Source organism: Salvelinus sp. IW2-2015, linkage group LG9 (genome assembly GCF_002910315.2).
Source record: "Salvelinus sp. IW2-2015 linkage group LG9, ASM291031v2, whole genome shotgun sequence".
NCBI classification, from domain to species: Eukaryota; Metazoa; Chordata; class Actinopteri; order Salmoniformes; family Salmonidae; genus Salvelinus; species Salvelinus sp. IW2-2015.
Genome location: NC_036849.1, coordinates 3,732,133 through 3,748,268, shown reverse-complemented (window position 1 = coordinate 3,748,268; position 16,136 = coordinate 3,732,133). Strand labels below are relative to the sequence as shown.

At 41.7% G+C, this 16,136-nt stretch overlaps 2 protein-coding genes across 3 annotated transcripts in view; both read right to left on the bottom strand.

The window, feature by feature from the left end:
* Positions 1-7,201, bottom strand: part of sptb (spectrin, beta, erythrocytic) — a 54,147-nt gene extending 46,946 nt beyond the window's left edge. For both annotated transcript variants that reach the window (XM_023994013.2, XM_023994014.3), the window contains exon 1: positions 6,843-7,201. The gene's annotated coding sequence lies outside the window, so the exon portion shown is untranslated. The remainder of the gene's footprint in view (positions 1-6,842) is intronic.
* Positions 7,202-7,378: 177 nt separating this feature from the next.
* Positions 7,379-16,136, bottom strand: part of stard9 (StAR-related lipid transfer (START) domain containing 9) — a 58,874-nt gene continuing 50,116 nt past the window's right edge. The window contains exons 26-32 of the mRNA XM_070445097.1: positions 14,908-15,016; positions 12,268-12,434; positions 11,999-12,063; positions 11,537-11,739; positions 11,228-11,307; positions 10,078-10,236; positions 7,379-9,840 (exon numbers count right to left, since the gene is read on the bottom strand). Of these exons, the coding sequence (XP_070301198.1) occupies positions 9,739-9,840; positions 10,078-10,236; positions 11,228-11,307; positions 11,537-11,739; positions 11,999-12,063; positions 12,268-12,434; positions 14,908-15,016 (885 nt within the window). The 3' untranslated portion in view covers positions 7,379-9,738. The remainder of the gene's footprint in view (positions 9,841-10,077; positions 10,237-11,227; positions 11,308-11,536; positions 11,740-11,998; positions 12,064-12,267; positions 12,435-14,907; positions 15,017-16,136) is intronic.

Here is a 16,136-nt window from a genome sequence, read left to right as displayed (position 1 = left end):
GTTTGAATCCCTGAGCTGACTAGGTGAAATCTGTTGATGTGCCTTTAAGCAAGGTACTTAAACCCTACTTGCTCTGGATAAGAGTGTCTGCTAAAAATGACTGAAACGGAACAGTCAAGTGGCTTCATGTAGATTTTAATATTGAGTTAAACCCTCCTTCATTTAGGATATGAACATGACAGTATCTTATATTACTATACCACGTGTAGCCTACTACAATGGCAATACTAAACCCTGTTTGGACCGCCATAGCACGTGAGTTTGATCTTGGGAGAGGTTAGGGACAGGATTGGGGGTTCCAAAATAGGGGAGGGTTGTCAAACTTCTGGGGGGCTTTGGGGAGGGTTGTGTGGTTTTTTATTGGGCACAGGGGAGGGTAGAGATTTTTCTCCCTGGTTTGCATTCGCTCTATTGCAGGTTGTACTATATCATTTCTTCCATCCTAGCCAAATGTCTTCATCTGCTTACATGCGCCGCCCCTATATCAAGGTGTTTTGGTACTACCCTTATGCGCTACGTTTGTCTGCACGGTAACTTCTACTATACCACAGGTCAATATAGTCTACCAGTCTGTCTATCCTGCCCACTATCCACTACTAATAGTGACAATAGTGGTAGGTGGAGCATTTGTACCTATTGGCAATAGGCTATTAGCAATCATACCACACGTAAAAGCATTCAAAGCTGCATCAATTTTCAATATGAATCCACAATAGCAACTAGGAATAGCTGATAGGCAGTGGAGAGGCCAGGTGCATCACTGTGCATGAAAGAACAGTAAAGACATGAGACACGCAGCTGGAAATGATCCCCTATTGATCTTGTTAAGAGACAATACAGGCAGAGCAAGCTTAATGCTTGCTCTGCCTCCTCTCCAATACGAGGGCTTTTCCTCGTGCACCTAGAACGCTTCGATATAACCTAAATATTTGTCATTTAAACATGTATTACGCTGTATATGTGGCATAAACACAACCAGTCACCATGTTTTCATCTGATTTGTCTACTTTAAAAGTTTCCTCTAGGCATACGCACATTCGTCCAAAATGTCATTCCAGCATCCTCAAAATGGCTTGATATCAACCAGGTTTCAACCAAGTAAAGTACATGTTGGATTAAAAACTGTCACCACGTCCTGGGAAAGAATGCAGTTTATCAGGCCAGAGTTTCCCAAACTCGGTCCTGCCCCCCTGGGTGCACGTTTTGGTTCCCCCTGGGTGCACGTTTTGGTTCCCCCTGGGTGCACGTTTTGTTTCCTCCTGGGTGCACGTTTTGTTCTTCCTGTCACGTTGTCCTCCTGGGTGCACATTTTGTTTCACCCTGGGTGCACGTTTTGTTTTTTCCTGGGTGCACGTTTTGGTTCCCCCTGGTGCACGTTTTGGTTCCCCTGGGTGCACGTTTTAGTTCCCCCTGGGTGCACGTTTTGGTTCCCCCTGGGTGCACGTTTTGTCCCCTGGGTGCACTTTTTGTTCCTCCTGGGTGCACGTTTTGGTTCCCCTGGGTGCACGTTTTGGTTCCCCTGGGTGCACATTTTGGTTCCCCCTGGGTGCACGGTTTGGTTCCCCCTGGGTGCACGTTTTGTTTCCCCCTGGTGCACGTTTTGGTTCCCCCTGGGTGCACGTTTTGGTTCCCCCTGGTGCACGTTTGGTTCCCTCTGGGTGCACGTTTTGTTTCCCCCTGGGTGCACGTTTTGTTCCCCCTGGGTGCACGTTTTGGTTCCACCTGGGTGCACGTTTTGGTTCCCCCTGGGTGCACGTTTTGTTTCCCCCTGGGTGCACGTTTGTTCCCCCTGGGTGCACGTTTTGTTTCCCCCTGGTGGCACGTTTTGTTTCCCCCTGGGTGCACGTTTTGGTTCCTCCTGGGTGCACGTTTTGTTCCTCCTGTGTGCACGTTTTGGTTCCCCCTGGGTGCACGTTTTGTTTCCTCCTGGGTGCACGTTTTGGTTCCCCCTGGGTGCACGTTTTGTTTTGCCCTGGGTGCACGTTTTGTTTCGCCCTGGGTGCACGTTTTGGTTCCCCCTGGGTGCACGTTTTGTTTCCCCCTGCGTGCACGTTTTGGTTTAATGCCCTAGCACTACACAGCTGATTAAAATAACCAACTCAGCATCAAGCTTTGATTATTTGAATCAGCTGTGTAGTGCTAGGGCAAAAACCAAAACGTGCACCCAGGGAGGGCCCCAGGACCAAGTTTGGGAAACTTTGTATTAGGCTACATGTTAAATAATGATGAACTTCACAGGGTGGTAAAAGTGCATGGGGATGATCTTGATGCTCCATTCAGTAAATATCGAGGGTCTTATTCTTGTGACATGTTGATTGGTACTTGGCTGCCATTTGACAAATTAAAAAATCTCTCAATTTTGTCCCTAATAATCTTTTTTTGGGGCTATTCCCACACTGTATACGCGAGCTATTGGCTAGAGCGCAAGTGGCAATACCAGGGCACAATCGCTATACCTACGCAACATGTTTAGTGACAAAACCATCAGTCGGCCAAGAGTGGAAACCTAGCTATAGACCCCCTAAAGCAGAGATCATCAACTAGATTTAGAAGCCCAAACATAAAGCATTTTTTACTAAAACATAATCATAATTTCAAACCTTGCTTATATTTGAATAAGATAACATCTCCTTATTATGTGTGGGAATACTTGGGAAAAGAGTTCCAAAATCAAAATCAATTGGAGCTGACTTCCTTGTGTTTTTAGTGTTTTATGTCCAACAATGAAGAATAAAAAATAAAAAATAATAATAAACATTTTTAAAAATTGCTCAGAAAACAATTTGGCCTGTGGGCTGCAAGTTGGGGAACCCGAAAAACAGTGGAAAAAATAATAGTATTAATTGAACTTGGTCTGAACCACAGAATTATCACTCACTCAGCCCCAGGTACCTATCCCAATTTTTTGTATTTGTTAGTGTCCAAATCAAATCAAATTGTATTTGTCACATGCACCGAAAACAACAGGTGTAAACCTCACAGTGAAATGCTTACTTACAAGCCCTTAACCAACAATGCAGTTTTAAGAAAATACCTAAGACACTCTAATATTCACTGTTTTAAATATGAGTCTATCTGGTGGGAATACATTATTAAATACCGGCGCTTTTGAGTGGAACAAACTACCATAGCAACTCAAAGCCATACCAACCGTAACCACTTCTTAAGATAAGGTCAAAAGCTGCCTTATGTGTGAACAGTATTTTTGCGATTGTATCTCTGTAATGTGTCTGTATCTATGTCATTTATATCTATTTATATACAAAAAAAGATAGGGACCACACTGGAAATAAGTCCTGACTTTATTGCGCAATCACGGTCACTTTTGAAAACCGTTGTAATGTGTGTATATACAGTGCATTCGGATAGTACTTAGACCCTTTGACTTCTTCCACATTTGATTACGTTACAGACTTATTCTAAAATGTATTAAATCGTTTTTTTTACCTCATCGATCTACACACAATACCACATAATGACAAAGCAAAAACAGGTTTTTAGAAATGTTTGCAAATTGTATTAAAAATACAATTCTGAAATATCACATTTACATACAGTACCAGTCAAAAGTTTGGACACACCTACTCATTCCAGGGTTTTTATTTTTTAAATGATTTTCTACATTGTAGAATAATAGTGAAGACATCAAAACTGTGAAATAACACATATGGAATCATGTAGTAAACAAAAAATTGTTAAACAAATCAAAATATATTTTATATTTGAGATTCTTCAAAGTAGCCACCCTTTTCCTTGATGACAGCTTTGCACACTCTTGGCATTATCTCAACCAGCTTCATGAGGAAGTCACCTGGAATGCATTTCAATTAACAGGTGTGCCTTGTTAAAAGTTAATTGGTGGAATTTCTTCCCTTCTTAATGTGTTTGAGCCAATCAGCTGTGTTGTGACAAGGTAATGGTGGTATACAGAAGATAGCCCTATTTGGTAAAAGACCAAGTCCATATTATGGTAAGAACAGCTCAAATAAGCAAAGAGAAACAGCAGTCCATCATTACTTTAAGACATGAAGGTCAGTCATTCCGGAAAATGTCAAGAAGTTTCTTCAAGTGCAGTCGCAAAAACCATCATTCACTATGAAACTGGCTCTCATGAGGACCGCCACAGGAAAGGAAGACCCAGAGTCACCTCTGCTGCAGAGGGTAAGTTCTTAAGCGTTAGCAGCCTCATAAATCAGCAATTAACTGCACCTCAGATTGCAGCCTAAATAAATCTTTCACAGAGTTCAAGTAACAGACACATCTCAACATCAACTGATCAGAGGAGATTGTGTGAAACAGGCCTTCATGGTCAAATTGCTGCAAAGAAACCACTACTAAAGAGAATCTGTTCTTTGGTGTGATAAGTCAAAATTTGGGATTTTTGGTTCCAACCGCCATGTCTTTGTGAGACGCAGATTATGTGAAAGGATGATCTCTGCATGTGTGGTCCCACCGTTAAGCATGGAGGAGGAGGTGTGATGGTGCTTTGCTGGTGACACTGTCAGTGATTTATTTAGATTTCAAGGCACACTTAACTAGCACGGCTAACACAGCATTCTGCAGCGATATGCCATCTCATCTGGTTTGCACTTAGTTGTACTATCATTTAATTTAACAGAACAATGACCCAAAACACACTTCCAGGTTGTGTAAAGGCTATTTAACCAAGAAGGAGAGTGATGAGTGCTGCATCAAATGAACTGTGTGAATTTAAGGATGCTCCCTCTAATTCTCTCTCTCGCTTTCTCTTTTTCTTCTCTCTGAGGACCTGAGCCCTAGGTCCATGCCTCAGGACTACCTGGCCTGATGACTCCTTGCTGTCCCCAGTCCACCTGGTCGTGCTGCTGCTCCAGTTTCAACTGTTCTGCCTGCGGCTATGGAACCCTGACCTGTACACCGGACGTGCTACCTTGTCCCGGACCTGCTGTTTTCGACTCTCTCTACCGCACCTGCGGTCTCTAACTCTGAAAGATAGGTTATGAAAAGCCAACTGACATTTACTCCTGAGGTGCTGACCTGTTGCACCCTCTACAATCACTGTCATTATTATTATTTGACCCTGCTGGTCATCTATGAACGTTTGAACATCTTGGCCATATTGTTATAATCTCCACCCGGCACAGCCAGAAGAGGACTGGCCACCCCTCAAAGCCTGGTTCCTCTCTAGGTTTCTTCCTAGGTTCCAGCCATTCGAGGGAGTTTTTCCTAGCCACTGTGCTTCTACATCTGCATTGCTTGCTGTTTGGGGTTTTAAGCTGGGTTTCTGTATAGCACTTTGTGACATTGGCTGATGCAAAAAGGGCTATATAAATACATTTGCTTGCTTGATTGATTGATGAACTGGCCTCCACAATCACCCAACCTCAACCTAATTGAGATGGTTTGGGATGAGTTGGACCGCAGAGTGAAGAAAAAGCAGCCAACAACTGCTCAGCATATATGGGAACTCCTTCAAGACTGTTGAATTCCAAGCATTCCAGGTGAAGCTGGTTGAGAGAATGCCAAGAGTGTGCAAAGCTGTCATCAAGGCAAAGGGTGGCTACTTTGAAGAATCTCAAATATAAAATAAAAATATCCATGTGTGTTATTTCATAGTTTTGATGTCTTCACTATTGTTCTACAATTAAGAAAATAGTACAAGATAAACAAAACCCTTAAATGAGTATGGTGTCCAAAATTTTGACTGTCTCTGGTCATAGTGCAGGCCTAATGAAACAGGCAGGGAGAGTGAGCTCGTCCGTGGTGGTGATCCGCGAAACCTCAACCTTCTGGCGGGTAGCCCTGCGTGGCACCGACTGCGCCACAAAAGCATGCTGGTGTGGTCTATATCCACGTTTATAAACACACGGTTATTATTTGTGGTCGTCAATATTATTTGTAGTTAATTCTATGATGGGGGAGGGTGTGCAATTATTTTACACTAACAAGGGGAGGGTCATGTGAAAAGATAATTTATGTTGGGGTTGGGATTGCATTTTTTATGACACCTTGAATAAGTATGGAAATAGTTGTTTGCCTCAATACTGCCTCCCACTCATGTAGAGTGCAGCATGTAAGTAAAATGATATAACAGTTACATACTCCTAGTGTGGAGAGGAGCACCCAGTCTGTGTATTCTTGCAGCAACCGAATTGCCCTTTAAGGAAAGAAAATATCTATTATATTTGATCATATTATTATCCATGTGCCAAAGGCAAGGAGTGGAGAGAGCTCTATGTGGCCTTGTGTATGAAGAGGATTAAAGAAAGTCGTATCCCTGCAGCAGTCAACAACTTTGAGACAATATTTTTGTCTTCAACTCTCTCCCCTCTCTTTGAAAACGATGTAATGTTTCCAATAACATTAGAAATGATGGGCAGCTAGCGAAGCGCACTTTGGATTTGTCAGCAGAAGCGCGCAGAGCATGCATCAAGACCGTTATGACCCCGCATAGCGCGCGCGCCAAAAATTCACCTAAACACCCGCCTACTTACCGAGTACCGAATTAAATCCTTTCACAATTAAAATGATACAATCTGAATAATATATGTGTCAGAACAATAAGCAAGAAATACAAAACTGAAATGTAGCCAAGGCTACAACAGTTTATCCATCGTGGTATTTGAAAGGGAGGGAATGTCCTTCAACAAGTTTTGCATTGAGCAACAACAGGTGGTAAGCAAAATGTGCCTTTGGTGTCTACATTTAGAAATGAATCGCACTTAAAGACCACTATGTCAATAAATATATTTGTAAACAGTATTCTCAATAATAATCTAACACATAACCATTATAATTTTAAGAATGTAAATAGTTCACCTGTATTCATTTACATGAAACGTTTCCCGATCAAAGAAACTCACCTTTGCTTGATTTAATCCTGTAGGAAAATATACACCTTTTGATTTCCCTCGAATTAAAACCCAATTATAATCCCATTGAAGTTTTCCACTGGTCCTGGTCACGGCAGTGGACTCCGCACAGAGGGAATGGTCTTGGAGAGCCAGAGGGGGCAAGGTGGAGAAAGAGGTTGTAAATCTTGCGGTCCAAAAGCTGCGGCCGCGGACTCAGCGCGCTCATTCCTCATTTCCGTCAGCCAGTGAGCCATCGTTTGACCCATCCAATGTGTTAAAAATAAAGTAGACGCATCTAGTACATGATCTCTGTGCGCAGGGGGACAGACATTCCTGTCATGAGCTGGTGACTTTAAATGGCAGCTATAGACACACTTCTGTGTGGTGGGGTGCGCCCCCTCCCCTCCTCTCACTGCCTGGCTGTCGGTCTGGTCTAATTGGAACACATAACAGCCTCCGCCCCCGCCAGAAATGTCACCTCCACTACTCTGCTCCCACAGTGTCCTCATTCAAACAAACCAGTGCTTCACTCCAGTAGGCTATAGCAGTGTACATACAGTGTAGACGCTCCACTATTTTATGTAATGATTCATTGATTGTGGTCAAATTTAAAACACTGTTGATCATGGCCAATATTGCATACCATACAAATAAATAGGAGGGCGGCAACAATCAACATACATAAGAACATACTGTTGAGTAGGCTAACTTAATACATCATGGATATGTTTAAGTCTAGGGGCTATAGTCAGGAACTGGACAACAGCCCTACAATTTACAATGAATATAGCTAATATTTACACAGCTAAACAAGTGACAAGGTGCACGTATGTACACATTTTAAAATATGTCAAGTTTATATAGGAAAATAACACACGCTCATTTGCATTTCTTTAGGATTAGAATATATAGTAATTTAAAATAATAATAATAATAAAACAAAATAATTATACATATTGACATGGTGTTATACATTCATGTCACATAATAGGCACTTGTAAAAAAATATGGATAAAAATAAAACTCAGTACAAAAGGTTGTCAGTTAGCTACTTCATTGTTCTATCCCCGGGGAAACTAGATCTTTCATATCAGTTCCTTCTTCTTTGGTTTCCCCGGGGACCTTCTTACTGTGACACTGTGCAGTACAACAACTAGAGCAAAAATAATGTCCTGAACAGTCAACAAAACACATAATATGGCTTTTTAAAGGTTGGATTCCAATAATAGTGCATGAATTGCCTGAAGCGTCAACTAACTAACAGATGAATAGGCGTGGTCTATTATTGACTAATTAATATGTCGTCTCTCTCGCCAACACCATTGCGAACACCTTCCATCATAGCCTGGTCCAGAGACCTGTTCGTGCCGTCTGGTTAAGCAATGTTCAGAGGAAAACCCATTGTTCATTACATCCTCAAGCATATGGTTTACTACATGCCTCTATGTGAAATTACCAGTATTGCATATATGCAGCGCTAATAACATTGTCATTGGGAGACAGTAGAAACAAAACAGTACGGTACATACAAATCTGACTAAGAAACAGATAAGGAGCTATAGACCTATAGACTCATCTTATATGGTTTTGGGGCTATAGTATGTCACTTAGTGTTAGCTTTACAGTTACCCCAAAGAAGTGGTTGCATATTTTTTTCTTCCGTTAGACTACAATCCTTAGCCCTCATAAAAAAAGTGCTCACCCTGCTTCTGTTTTTGGTAAAAAGATGAGCGATGGGCCTGGAGAAATGTAACCACTCTAAAACTCATAGCCAGAGCTGTGGATGCAAGGATTGACCATCCGTGATGTCAACATTATAGTTCTAATGACGTTTTGCGGCTACACACCGTTCGTATACATTTACATGGTTTACAGACATCGGAGTAAAACAAGCTTCTATTTTGGGTTCTGTCGGGGTACGACAGTTGAACCAAGCCCATGGGGCATTTCTAAGTTATACTCTTCAAGAATCAATTGGTATATATCATTCATTTAGAAGTCTGAAAATTGATGTAGACACTAAGGATTCTAGCTTTAAGGGTAGTGAGTGGGTAAAGTGTGCTGTGCCTTGGGACGTTACCATATAGGATTCAGAAGATAAGAATCATGTCATTAAGTGGTCTTTATAGTGGTTCGGACTGAGGCTGAGGCCTGTGAAATGGGAGACAAATCATTCTGTATCATAAATCAGTAATTATGGAAGTAGTAGAACTGAGGCTCAAAGTACAGATAGATTAAATGGAGGAATGGGCAATAGGAGACATCATTTTGCGTGAAAAATAAATCGGTGTTATTATAGTGTTATTATGAAACGTTTGGGGAATTGTAAACATTTAGGAGCCTGGGGTCTCTCTGATCAGAAGTTGCAGTAACGCAGTAAGATCTGTTGGATGGGTCAAATCTAGGAGCCAGCCCCTCGAATCCTCCCTGACACCCAGTCTACACCACTCAAACTTCAGCAAGATACGATTATGATTGCTAAAAGCATACATATTAAACACAGATCTACAATTAACCATTTTAAACACAAAATACTCAAATATGTACTGACATACATATATTTAAAAAAAAATGTACATAGAAAAAGCTGCATGATACTTCGTATCCCAAAATCAATGTCATCAGTGCTCTTCATAAGGTTAAAATCAAGTAAATAAATTCAGGTGCAAATTGAAAGAGAGACAGGTCACAGATCAGATTCCGGACATAGGTCTAAGTGCTCACTGTTACATCTGTGGCCTTTAACCTGGGGCCTGTTCATTAAGGCACACCGTAGCAAAATGTTTTGAAACATAACACGAAAATGATTATTTCATATTGGACAAGTCCAGGTAGCCCCTCACTTTTTCAGTCAGTTTTCTTCAATTTGGTGACTAATGAACGCGACCCTGGCCAGCTGTCAGTCTCACAGAGAGAAAAGGGAATCGAGCTCTGCCAGGACTGCAGCCTGTCTCCTAGCCACGGTTCCCAACAGCCTCTGTGGGAAGGATGGAGTGCCAAGGTCGACCTGAAACACAGGAGGACAAAATGTGAGCCAAGGGAGGGATGGAGAAGAGGAAGAAGAAAAGAAAGAGAGGAAGAGAGACTGCACATTGAGATAAGGAATCATTAAGCATATCTGCATCTGAAGTGCTCTTAAGAACTGTTGATGTAAAACAAGATTGAGAAATCATTTTGATGAATTGATTGACAGATTATTCAGACCACTTTACATTGACATATAGTAAACTGGTTCCTGTCTCACCTGCAGCAGGTAGATGACCCTGACAACCTCTCGGCCGTGGCGTGTGATTGGCTGAAGGACCCAGGCGCTAGGCAACATCTCCCCTCGGATTGCCTCCACACTGGGCCGAGGGAGAGACTCCTCGAAGACAGACTGCACGGCCAGCACACAAAAGTCATCCTAGGAGAGAGAAGAGTTAGGCTTTTTCCTGACCATGTAAAAATAATATTTAAAAAAAGTTTTAAAAAAAGGGTGACATGTAGCCTTTTGCTGCACCTATCCGGTGTATGTGACAGTAACATATAAACAACTCCTGGCTATAGGGCAGTAAGAATCATTGCCCCTGAAATGAGGATGTTCTCTGTCCCCCTGATTCCACACAGCAAATTCTCCAGTGTTAAATCCACACTGACAGTTTTCAATTTAACACTGGTCCAGTGTCTACACGGGTCCACACTTTTCAGTGTTAAATTAACACACTGCTTAGTGCCTTGCCTTTCAAGTGAGTTACCACCCATCACTATATTTGTTAGTGACAGAGACATCCATTTTCAGTCCTGTGGCCTTCACCAACTAAGATCCTAAGCTTATTTATGTTATCATGATGTAGAATTCCTATTGGAATCCAGCCAGAGTGGGGATATCCAGCAATTTGAATTTTTATTCACCCACAACCTGCATTCAGAATTACCTTAAGCATCTAAACTGGAACAACCATTTCAGTAACAGGTGCAATAAGTCCAAGTAACAGATTGGATAAGTTTAGAAAAATATATTTATATTTGAGTAGCATAAGATTAATAAATAAATGTACAGTACATGCAAAAACATAGATATTGAAATAAAACTATTTTAAAAAATCTACCTGCAACAGAGCATGCTGGGAAATATGATAATGATGGGCAAGGTTTTTGTTTAACACTGGTTATTAACACCAACACTTGTGTTCTTTTACACCAATGGCTGTTAATTGAACACTTATTAAGAGAGTTAATTTAACACCTGAATCAACTCTAGAAATGTTACACTGAAAAATCAACACTAGGTAACACTGGCCAATTTGCTGTGCAGTTAAACATTTAAAACAATTCTTGGTAAGAAAGAGCAGTTGAGTCAACTGGAGGTCCATCAAGTGTGGAGCTTCTGACCTGTGACCTCTGACCCTACTGACCTGTCGTGACTGGGTGCTGATGCAGCAGAAGTCTCTGGGCTGTTTGAGGTGGCAGCAGGTCGGGTCTGTCAACAGATACACTGAGGAGAAACACAGGGAAAAGCATGAGGAAAATTACAATTGGAATCTGAATTTCACTTTACTTCCTGGAAGTCATTTGTCTGGACTGAAATGGAATGACTCAGACATGGAAAGATAGTGCATTTGCCAAAACGCCTGTTTTAGCATGGGCAGCAGCATTGCAGGCTTTCACCATTTTCAAGTGGAGAATTGACCTCAACCGTACTATACTCCAGCCAGCAGACTCACCCAGCTGAGTGCTGTCATCTAGTGGCCGTGTCCGGGCTGAGTGGATAGCCTTGTGGTACAGGTGGGTCTTGGAGTGGTCTCGGACCATGCTCCACAGGCTGGCCAGGGGCCTCTCTAGCTCCACCGCCCCCAGGAAGGAGTGCACTGACGGACTAGAGGAGGGCTTGTAGAAGGCCTGGACACCTCGCTCTAGCCCCTCGTACCTGAGAGAGAGAGGAAAGGGAGGTGGTTAAAACATAGTATCTCATTTTTGTGTACCTACAGTCGCGTATAACATGTTTTGGTAACACTTTACTTGAAGCCTGATGGTGTACTTTTTGATGCTTTATAACTTATACGGGTGCATGAGCATTTGTCATGTGTTATGATATGGGTTATGTGGAGTGTTAACCATGTGCTCACTCAGAAGTCTTTACAAATGATTATGAAAATGACTGGAGGAGAAACCATAGTGCAACTCACCTCCAACCAGCAGCAGCCGTCCCCCTTACTAGGTTCCCCATGTCACCAGCAGCAGCCAAGCGCACCTGGAGGCACAGGTGAGAACAGCACAGCTGTTAATTCTGCACAATGTTCACAAGAAATAATGTTGACATTACATAATTAGTCAGAGCATGCAGTACATCCACAACAATGGCTGAAGGTTGTGTAACTGGTGGATGGCGAGGAGGAGAAGCCACAGAAATAGGATGAGCAGGTTCTACTTTTAATGGAGAAGCGTCATATTCTACCTCAGCCATAGCTCGGCCAAGCAGACAGGATGTGAGGTCCTGATAGGCTGTAGACATAGAGGAGGCAGAGCCAAAGGAGGCTGTGCGCGGGCGTAGGCTTGTGGGAGATGACGGCGAGGATGACATCAGAGGGTCAGACCCTGACACACCGGGCTCCAGCCGTACATCTACAGAAGACACAGGAGAAAAAGACACGAATGGCAGTGTTTCCGCTGCAGTCATTTCAGCTGTGGCGCTGCCACAAAATATGGAACATGAAAGAATATTTCTGGCGAGGCACACTTTGAAGATGCTAGAGCTGTGTTCTATTCGAGAGAAACATTCATCTCGAGGTGCATTCAAGTTACGAGTGCCATAGGGAGGGAAATACATATTCTGACAAGCAGTCAATGGACAACAATTCTTGCAATCGCGGGTGAAAACAGCTTTAACGGTTTTAATGGTGTGAAACACCAACCTACCAAAAAAATAAATAATAATTGTAGTGACTTAAAAAATAGTGATGAGACAGATGCCATTTTTTGTTGAGCGAGACTAGTGGCAACCAGGGAAAGTGTTGGGGGGGGTAAAAATGCGACATGAAGTGGTTTCTGTGAAAAGTACAGGTGGGTGGGCAGGCCACCCAAAGTTACCCTAACAGGTAAGCCTACATTATATTCACTGTGTTTATGCAAGTTTTTTTGGGACCTAAAATTCAACAGGATGCTAACTATACTGAAAAAATATATAAATGCAACATGCAACAATTTCAACAATTTTACTGAGTTACAATTCATATAAGGAAATCAGTCAATTGAAATAAATTTATTAGACCCCAATCTATAGAAGTCACATGCCTGCGCATATAAATATGCATCTGTTGGTCACAGATACCTTAAAAAAAATGTTAGGGGTGTGGATCAGAAAACCAGTCAGTATCTGGTGAGACCACCATTTGCCTCATGCAGAGTGACACATCTTCTTCGCATAGAGTTGATCAGGCTGTTGATTGTGGCCCTGGAATGTTTTACTCCTCTTCAATGGCTGTGCGAAGTTGCTGGATATAGGCAGGAACTGAAACACGCTGTCGTACAACGTCGATCCAGAGCATCCCAAACATGCTCAATGGGTGACATGTCTGGTGAGTATGCAGATCATGGAAGAACTGGGACATTTTCAGCTTCCAGGAATTGTTTACAGATCCTTGTGACATGGGGCATTATCATGCCGAAACATGAGTTGATGGCGGCGGATGAATGGCACGACAGTGGGCCTTAGGATCTCGTCATGGTATCTATGTGCATTCAAATTGCCATTGATAAAATGCAAATATGTTTGTTGTCCGTAGCTTATGCCTTCCCATACCATAACCCCACCGTGAGCATGGGGCACTCTGTTCACAAAGTTGACATCAATAAATCGCTCACCCACACAACGCCATACACGTGGTGTGCGGTTGTGAGGCTGGTTGGATGCACTGACAAATTCTCTAAAACGACGTTGGTGGCAGCTTATGGTAGAGAAATGAACATTAAATTATCTGGCAACAGCTCTGGTGGACATTCCTGCAGTCATCATGCCAATTACATGCTCCCTCAACTTGAGACATCTGTGGCATTGTGTTCTGTGACAAAACTGCACATTTTAGAGTGGCTTTTTATTGTCCCCGGCACAAGGTGCACCTGTGTAATGATCGTGCTGTTTAACCAGCTTCTTGATATAGATGGATTATCTTGGCAAAGGAGAAATGCTCACTAACAAGGATCCAAACAAATTTGTGCACAAAATGTGAGAGAAATATGCTTTTTGTGCGTATGGAACATTTCTGGGATCTTTTATTTCAGCTCAAGAAACATGGGACCAACACTTTACATGTTGCGCTTATATTTTTTGTTCAGTATAGTTAAAATATCACATTTAGATCCAGCTAATGATTAGCCTTATAGGGTAAATGCAGATAGGCAACCCTATGATTCAGCCTATTTGTTTATAGCCATAATGCTGCATCAGTTGGGCTACAGGTGATAATGCTTATTGCTAATAGCATACCTGATCATATGAACCATGCATAGGCTACATGCATGGTCCAATGTTTTACCAATATGTTATTGGGCTCATTTCTGGAGGTGGACATTCTATTTTAGATGGTGTCAGCATCATTCTATTTTCATTCATTTTGGAGTAGAACGTCCTTTTAAAAAGTCACCATAGCTGAGATTCAGCTACCTTTTCTCCCCACTGAAAAAATATATTTTTCAGAGGAAACACTGCTAATGGTTAATATGAGTAATCAAAATATTACAATTGTTTGTTGAAAATTAGGAAGTAGAGAGTGGCTCAGGTGGACTCCAGGCAGAAGAGGCAAACGTAGATGCCCCAAAACAAGAAAAACAGTTGAAGCTCTGTTTACTTGTATTTTTAACTTAACACTTATTTTTCATAAAACGGCATTGTTGGTTAAGGGCTTGTAAGTAAGCATTTCACTGTAAGGTCTACACCTGTTGTATTCGGCGCATGTGACCAATAAAATGTGATTTGATTTGATAAAGGAATTGATGCCAGGCTGCCAAACAGGCTTTAGACCATCAGAAGTGGAGAGATGTGGTCTCTGCCTTGTGCATGAAGAAAGCGGCTGGTGGTACTGAGTCACTCCATCCTTACCTTGGGCAGAGAGCCAGGCACGCTGGGTCTTCACACTCTGAGAACCACAGATGGGAGGGCGAGACCTGACCTTCAGCCCATTTATACCATTATCCGGGACTCCAGTGACCTTGGACCAGACAAAAACAACACAGAGAATTCTTTAGGGTCTTTTATTTATTTTTTGTTTATTTAAATACGGACAAAAACAAACTACTAGGACTGTCAAAGTTAGCGGGTGGGAAGAGGTGGGAAACATGGTTTCCAGGTGGGGAGGGAGGATTCTGGTGTTGTTTTTCAAGTGGCAACCAACCGGTACCGTAAAGTATGAAATATGAAAGGCAAATATTATAACTGAATGTATGAACATATCTGAATTAATATTATTTTGAATGTTATTCCTGTACCTCCCGTCTGAAAAAAATGACAAACTAAATAAAAAGTTGATCACAAAAAATAGAAGTAGCTAGCTAATTCTGCTAACGTTAGCTAGCTACTGTAGCTAACCAAAAAAATAAGATTTACAATGCCATGGCCGAATGCCTCTTGATTCAACTAACTTCCCACAATGATTTTAATCTGAACAGGACATCCATTCCATTTAGTTACTGTTTTTGTTGTAGTTCTCAGGTCAAAAGATTTAAGCAAATGATCCCAATTGTAGTAGTAGCAGCTTGTGACTAGTTTATGTTGAAGAACATGAATAAGTAGCCTAGGCTAGATCTAATAGCTGTATTATATTTTACATGAACTCAGACCTGGCTGATCTGTTGTTATTGTCTTCTGTGGAATTCATAACATTGTTGGGAAAGGTTTAAAAGCTCTTTGTATGAGTGAAATAATTATGATTACACACCTACTCACTCCAGGGTTTTTCTTTATTTTTACTATTTTCTACATTGTAGAAATAGGTTTGAGATGAGTTGGACCGCAGAGTGAAGGAAAAGCAGCCAACAAGTGCTCAGCATATGTGGCAACTCCTTCAAGCATTCCAGGTGACTAGCTCATTAAGCTGGTTGAGAGAATGCCAAGAGTGTGCAAAGCTGTCATCAGGGCAAAGGGTGGCTACTTTGAAGAATCTCAAAATAGAAAATATATTTTGATTTGTTTAACACTTTTTTGGTTACTACATGATTCCATATGTGTTATTTCATAGTTTTGATGTCTTCACTATTATTCTACAATGTAGAAAAGAGTCAAAATGAATAAAAACCCTGGCATGAGTAGGTTGTGTCCAAACGTTTGACTGG